Here is a 7,329-nt window from a genome sequence, read left to right as displayed (position 1 = left end):
AGGACAGGGCCCAGATGGCCAGGCAGCTGCAGGTGGGCTCACTGAAACGCTGTGATAAGCAGAGCAGCCTGGCATGGTATTGGAGGGGAGACAGGAAGATAAAGCCATGCAGTCGGGATACGTACCGTCCCTCCCGAAAGCAGAGTCCACGCAGTGATCTGTCTCCAGTACCTGCGAAACCAGGTCCTAGTGTCTTATGGACATTCTCTGGGGCCAAGGAGGGGAAAGTGTAGGAGGCGTGTCTCCCAGCTGCTGAAGAGAACTAAGTTTGTACCCATTCAAAGGGGGAGAAGGGAACGGAAGCAGCCTTCTTTAAAGTACTAGAAAGTGGAGCAGCAACAGGCAGATTCCTCGGGCTTCCCAGGCCTGGGCAACCTCAGACCTGGAGGACTGAGCTTGGTTCAAACCCTGGGTCCCCACTGCTTGACAGATTTAATTTAACTCTTTGGAAACATGAGTTTCCAGGTTTTTCTTCACTGGACTGGCCCCAAGTAGGTCATGAGAGATTCTTAGTGTCTCAGGTCCCGTTTATACTTTCTAGGCTTGTGCCTTTCATACCACCTGCTACTGATCTGTAGCCCTCCCAGAATCCCACTCCCCAAAACACGCCAGCTCTGCTAGGCTGGCTTCCCTTTACAGTCCCAACAAACCGGCAGGAAACTGAGAATGAATGTCACTGGAGCAATGCTGTGCTGGTATATTCTGGGGCTGCCCCAGGTTCTACAGTTTTGCCCCAAATGCCTGGAACCATACTGAGAGAACAACTCACCAGCTTGCCTGGAAAGGCTTCTTTGCTCTCTCAACTCCCGCCCCACCACCCACCCACCGCTCCCCTACCCCGACTGCCAAGGCAGGAAAATACCCTCCCGTCAGGGTGGGTCCCTCACAACAGTGGAGCAGTGCCCCCTGGTGGCTGCTGGATATATGCCGCCTCTCAGCATCCCTAACTATTGTCCTGTTCCTGTACCTAAGGCCAGAAGAAAAAATCTAGGAGTAAGTCAACAACTCCTATTCAAATAACCCCCCAGACCCACAGAGTCACAGAACGAGAGGCAGACCCTTTGAAACACCCAACTAGCAAACACCCAATTTGCACCAAAACCAGGGTGTGACAATGCTGTACTGCGTGAGAAATGGGAGGCTAACGATGCAAGCCCCTCCTAGCAGTGACACCCAGAAGGCCAAGAGAGCTGGGGTGGGGCACTTGGCACAACTCAAGGGAAGAGGGGAGTGTGAACTCAAGAATTTACTCTAGGTTGACTGAGACAGTATGGGTCCCCCAAACCAAGAGCCAGCAGTGCACTCTTCCTAGTGGAGTAAGTCTCACCCTGCCCTTGCCACAGGGTCCTCTCCAGACCACAATGGTCTGGAGCCAACTGCGGTGAGAGGACAAGGGGCCTGTGACCTGATCCCCACCTAGGCCACCTCCACTGACCAGCAGAGTGAGCGGCAGAGCTCTTCAGCTGACCTGGTTCCTATTAGGATGGCAGGGGCTTCCATTCCCCACTTTGAAAAGTTTAAAAAAGAGAAAGGGGAGTCAAACCCTCACTCCTGAAGAAATAGCAGTGTCCTTCAAACAGCCCCTGCCCTGCATTCCATTGGGCCTCAAGAAGGCCACCCAGAGAATTCAGGGCACCATTTCCAGATAGAAAAAAACAATTTAGGGCTGCGTTTAGGGGGAGACACTCTGAGCAACACAAGCTTACCTTGGTGATGAGGTGGAGAGAGAAGAAACATACTACAGGAAATGTTAACATACAAAAGAGCACAGGGTAGAAAACAACACAGAAAGGCGGGTACCATCCAGTGAGGAAGCTCTCTACCCCTGGCGACCCTTCCCACGCTCAGGGGCCTCCAGTCCAACGGCCCATAGGTCAATCTTTGTTTTGGGAAACAGAGCCACCCTCCTCTGCCCCCGCTTCTGGCTGTCTCGCTCCCCTGCTCAAAGTTTGATTTTGAATTCTGTGGGCTGTGTGGTCACAGAGGCCCCTGAGGACTTGAAAAGTGCCTTCAGGATGGTGTCAGGGTCCACTTCGGCAGGAGGGTTGGATGAGGTGGCAGAATTCACCCTGCGAGGCAGCTCACTCTCCTTTTTCACTGAGGGGCTGTCGCTCAGCCGTCTGTAGAGAGCAAAGTCAAAGTCCTTGTGGGTTTCCCTTACGTAGAGAGCAGTCCCACTGTTAGCTGAGGATCTCTCAAAAGCTGAGCACCAAACATAATGCTTTCCGTACCCTTTTACTCTGTTTCTTATAGCAAACCTATCATTTTTTAAATTTGCTGATGAGAAAATTGAGATGCAGTCTGCTATGATCTGGGGTTTTAAGTTTAGGAAACACTGCATGTCCCTCAGGGATGGTCAAACACACATCAGCATATTACACATTCTGAGAAGTCTTATAAATTTAACTGGGTTTAGCCCAGTGGTTCCCAAACTCACTAGGTCATAAAACGCACATTTCTCAGAATACAACTTAATCCTGGAACACGGTTTAAGAAACTTATGTAAGTCACACGACGCAATATCCAGGGTTCAAAGTGCCGTCTTTCGGTATTTCAAAGTCTATTTCAGGCCTGCCCCACACTACCCCTCCCACCTCGGCAAAGCTAACATTCTCCCTGGGTCTGTGTATCCTTGTCTACAAAAGGACTTCCTTCTGAATGTCAGTCTAGACATTTTCTGCATCTCAGGCTTCAAAAAGTCCTCAGTCCTGGACCAGGCAATGTATGCCTGGGTATGTAACAAAACAAGGGGTAGCACCCAGCACTGTCGCCCAGAGTCAATCATGAGGAGGCAGGGTTTTCCGCTCACGCAGACAATGCACACACAGTTGTGCAAAGAGGGACACAACTGGCCTGCTCACCACTTTCTTCTCAGGTGTTTCTAAATTATAAGGCTGGGAACGAGGTCTTAATGTTAGCCCCTGTGGGGTCAATCCCCTGCAGAAATGATGTGACAAGCCACTTTGTACAAATTTAAGCTTCCTGATTGGCTGCCTGCTATCAGAGCAGAGGAAATGGAATGGAGCTGTGATACAGGCAGTTTACCCCTCAGAACAGAGAGATGATCATGCAGAGTAAGCAAGCAGAAAAGCTCCACTTGGTCCCCAGCACCCCACCTTTGGAACTTACAGCAGGATGGGCTGGTCTGAGGTGATAACATTCCCATTCATGTGGAGGTTGCATTTCATTGGTTGCCCTGAAAAACCAAAAAAGAAAAGGCTCTGCCATGGGACTTCAGCTCCTCACACAAAAGGACATAGACTGTCATTTTCATTACCAGGAGTCAAAGCATACACCACTGGCAGCTCTGGCTGCACAGCTAGGGATGGGGCTGTCAGGTTTCGGCAAAGCCAGAGACTAAGAAAACCCCAGGGTTATGAGGTCCATGAAACCTCGCCAATGATGGCACCAAGAAGCCAAGTGGCAACAGAGCTAGCTTCGTGCAGGAGGAGATCAGAGTCAAAGTAAGGGAAAAAGTGGACGCAGCATGAAGCAATCCAAACTTGTTTGTGAAACAAGTAGTAAGGGAAAATGCTTACGGTATAAAATTAAGTGAAAAAAAGATTCAAAGTGTATGTTCAGGTTTCTACTTTGTCCATGAAGGATTAACCTTACAAGTATTGGATTCCCACTTTATATAGCATGTGATAAGTGTAACAGTAACAGCACAAAAAAAGGGGAAGAGGGAATAGAGCCCTATAGGAGTGATATTTCTAAATCTCACTGCAACTGCGTTAATACTAACCTGAAATAGATTCTGATAACCTACAATGTATACTGTAAACCCTTGAGCAACCATTAAGAAAGTGACTCAAAAAATATAGTGGAAAAAAATCATTAAAAGAACTAAAATGCTGCACTAGATTTTCATATAATGCAAAAGAAAGCCACATAAAATGTGAACGGATTAAATAATCCAATTAAAAAAGCAGAGGCTGAGATAACCAACAGGATCTACTGTATAGCGCTATACTCAATATTTTGTAATGACCTATACGGGAAAAGAATCTGAAAAAGATGTGTGTGTGTGTGTGTGTGCGTGTGCGCGTGTGCGTGTGCGTGTGTGTGCGCGCGCCTATCTCTGAATCACTGTGCTGTACACCTGAAACTAACATTGTAATTCAACTATACTTCAATTAAAAACATAACATCTCTGCTTGCTCTTAGTACACAGGTGGCCCCGGAGGGTTTAATGCACCAGGAGGTCCACCCACCCATCTCAGAGGAAGGCCTGCTGTGAGCAGTGGGGAGCAGCAAGGTGAGGTGGCTGCTTTCTCCCTGACTCACCATCCAGACACCGGTTGTTATACTTCTTATATGCAGTGACGGCGTCGTCCTTCTTCACGAAGACCACCTCTGCTACCCCAGGATGGACCAGCCGAGCTCGCTTCAGGGCTCCACAAACACAAAAAAGCTCCTGTGAAGAACAAGAGGGGTTAGTTAGGGTTGGGGGAGAATTTGGGGCAGTCATCCTTCCAGCCTGCCATTCACACACTCCAGACAGGGATCTGGGTTGACTGGTGGCCGCACTCTGACTGAACATGCCCAGCAGCCAAGATTTCAGGGAGGCTCCATTTTAGGTGGTCCTGGGACATCCAAAGGCCTCAACCTGGGACCAGATGAGGGGAAGAGCTGTTCTGGCAGTGAGAACTGAATCTGGGCTTACAAGCCTTGGAGTCCCTGTGACTCCAAGTCACCCCCAAAGTCCTCCTGCCTCAGTGCCCACTTCCTCAACAAGGGTAATAGTTATGGAATACGGAATTTCTGTCAAGAGTGTCTGTAATGAGAATGGACAGACATATAGGCTCATCAAAGACAGTGGCTAATATATCATCTGGGAATCAGTCAGAAACACAAATTCTGGAGTTCTAAGCAGGGTGATCAATCATCCTGGTTTGGCTAGATTGAGGGGTTTCAACTGAAATCATTTTCAAGGCAGTGCTTTGTACACCTGTGTCATCATCATCTATTCCAACTCCAATCCCTCCTCATTTCACAGACTGAGGCCAGAGAGGGAACCCAATATGGATACAGACTGCAAAGGCCAACTAGCACCCAAGTCATTTCTTCACCTGCAACTGCCTTCACAAGGTGGTTATGGGGACAAAAAGAAGATTTACGAAAAGGTCGTTGAAATGATTTGTTTCTAATGATAAAAGGGAAAATGCTACATATCAAAACCAAGATACGGAACTGAATACTAAGTGTGATTCTAACTCTATTAGTTTTTCTTTTAACATTACCTATTTGGGTAGAAAAGAGGTGAGGATGACTATTATTGGCAGTTCACTATGATTATTGGTGGTTTACTATGAGTAGTAATCATGACAGGTAATTCGTTTTTCATTCCTCTGTAATTTCAAAGATCCTGCATACAAAATGCCTGCCACACAGTAAGTATATAAATAATAATAGCTATAATTAACTCAATAAATAAAAGCTATTATTACTTTTATAATCAGGAAAAAATTGCTTTCTTTCTAATTTGTCAAGTCTTATACAAAGTAGGCAACAATTTCTATTCTCATGTGCACTGTTAACAAAGTGATCACCCAGCACTCAGGTTTCACAATTAAAACCATTAACAAAAGTGGCAGCCAGTGTGGGCTGTTATAGAACCTGGGACTCAGCTGCAGGGAGAGGCTGGAGTCCAGCTGCATTCATTCTGTGATCTAACAGTTGAGTAAAAAGGGCACCTGGGTTCTTTAACAGTCTTATTGGTGCCTGAATGAAAATGAGGTTGAAAAGTCCTGGCTGAAAGAGAAATACCGTATGCTAACACATATATATGGAATTTAAGGGAAAAAAAATGTCATGAAGAACCTAGAGGTAAGACAGGAATAAAGACACAGACCTACTAGAGAATGGACTTGAGGATATGGGGAGGGGGGAAGGGTAAGCTGTGACAAAGTGAGAGAGTGGCATGGACATATATACACTACCAAATGTAAAATAGATAGCTAGTGGGAAGCAGGGAGATCAGCTTGGTGCTTTGTGACCGCCTGGAGGGGTGGGATAGGGAGGGTGCGAGAGAGGGAGACACAAGAAGGAAGAGATATGGGAACATATGTATAACTGATTCACTTTGTTATAAAGCAGAAACTAACACACCATTGTAAAGCAATTATACTCCAATACAGATGTTAAAAAAAAAAAAAGAAAAGAAAAGTCCTGGCTAACTCTGGGCCACATTTCACTAGGTACCTGAATTGTGTTTTGCCCATGACTGCCAAGGGTGGGACAGGATGGACCAGAAGCACAATCCAGAGGGGCCAACCACCAGGTAACACCAATCCATCTCATCCCTTTTACTTTGGAGCTATCAGGAAAACCCCTAAAGGAGGAAGAAATTCCAAAGACTCAGGAAAATATGAACCACTGGATTTTGCACAGTGGGACTAAATGATCCCATTCTAGCACAATTCCATGGCCCTGAGATTTAGGTTGGGCACCTGGCTCTGTTTTTTTTGTTTTAGGTTTTTTTTGGGGGGGGGGGGGCGCCACACTGCATAGCTTACAGGATCTTAGTTCCCTGACCAGGGATTGAACCCAGGCCCCGGCAGTGAAAGTGCCGAGTCCTAACCACTGGACCGCCAGGGAATTCCCCTGGCTCTGGTTTAGAAGCTGTGAGGAAAAGGGTTCACATACCTGGCCTGACTGCTCACCTTTGGAAGGTCTGCTTCCAAGGCTAGCCCTTGGCTGGCATCTGGGAACTTAGATTCTGGGAGGGCTCCCATAACCCTAACTGATAAGAGTGGCACACTGAGCCTAAATTGTTTGCGCTGACAATGTAGTTTATGCTAAACACCTGCTTTCCTTCTGAGTCTGGAATTTTGGTGTTAGGCAGAGGTTGCCTACATGACTCGTCCCTGATAAAAACCCTGGGCACTGAGTCTCTAATGAGCTTCCCTGGTTTCACACATGTCATTACAACCAACTGCTGCGGGAATAAAGTGTATCCTGTGTGACTCCAATGGGAGAGGACTCCAGAAGTTTGAGTCTGCTTTCCTCCAGCCTTTGCCCCACGAACATTTTCCCTCTGTTGATTTTGCCTTGTTCCTGTAATGCATCTTAGCCCTGATACAACTCTATGCTAAGTCCTGTGAGTCCTCTTAGAGAATCAGCTAACCGGGGCTTCCCTGGTGGCGCAGTGGTTGAGAGTCCGCCTGCTGATGCAGGGGACACGGGTTCGTGCCCCGGTCTGGGAAGATCCCACATGCCGGGGAGTGGCTAGGCCCGTGAGCCGTGGCCGCTGAGCCTGCGCGTCCGGAGACTGTGCTCCGCAACGGGAGAGGCCACAGCAGTGAGAGGCCCACATACCGCAAAAAA

General features: G+C 47.6%; 1 protein-coding gene and 1 non-coding gene across 3 annotated transcripts in view; both read right to left on the bottom strand.

Annotated features, from left to right (window-relative positions):
- Positions 1-1,588: 1,588 nt before the first annotated feature.
- The window catches only part of POLDIP3 (DNA polymerase delta interacting protein 3), a 21,305-nt gene continuing 15,564 nt past the window's right edge, over positions 1,589-7,329 (bottom strand). Inside the window, exons 6-8 of one of the 2 annotated variants that reach the window (XM_007453948.1) lie at positions 4,288-4,417; positions 3,130-3,196; positions 1,589-2,120 (exon numbers count right to left, since the gene is read on the bottom strand). In XM_007453948.1, coding sequence (XP_007454010.1) covers positions 1,943-2,120; positions 3,130-3,196; positions 4,288-4,417 — 375 coding nt within the window. In that variant the 3' untranslated portion in view covers positions 1,589-1,942. The remainder of the gene's footprint in view (positions 2,121-3,129; positions 3,197-4,287; positions 4,418-7,329) is intronic. The other variant, XM_007453947.1, reaches the window with a different exon arrangement.
- TRNAE-UUC (transfer RNA glutamic acid (anticodon UUC)) lies at positions 6,529-6,600 on the bottom strand. Its single transcript has one exon. It is a non-coding gene; the product is annotated as a tRNA-Glu (tRNA).

This window comes from Lipotes vexillifer, unplaced genomic scaffold, assembly GCF_000442215.2.
Source record: "Lipotes vexillifer unplaced genomic scaffold, Lipotes_vexillifer_v1.1 scaffold382, whole genome shotgun sequence".
NCBI classification, from domain to species: domain Eukaryota; kingdom Metazoa; phylum Chordata; class Mammalia; order Artiodactyla; family Lipotidae; genus Lipotes; species Lipotes vexillifer.
Note: the sequence above shows the minus strand (reverse complement) of the source record. Positions and strands in the feature narration are given on the sequence as shown.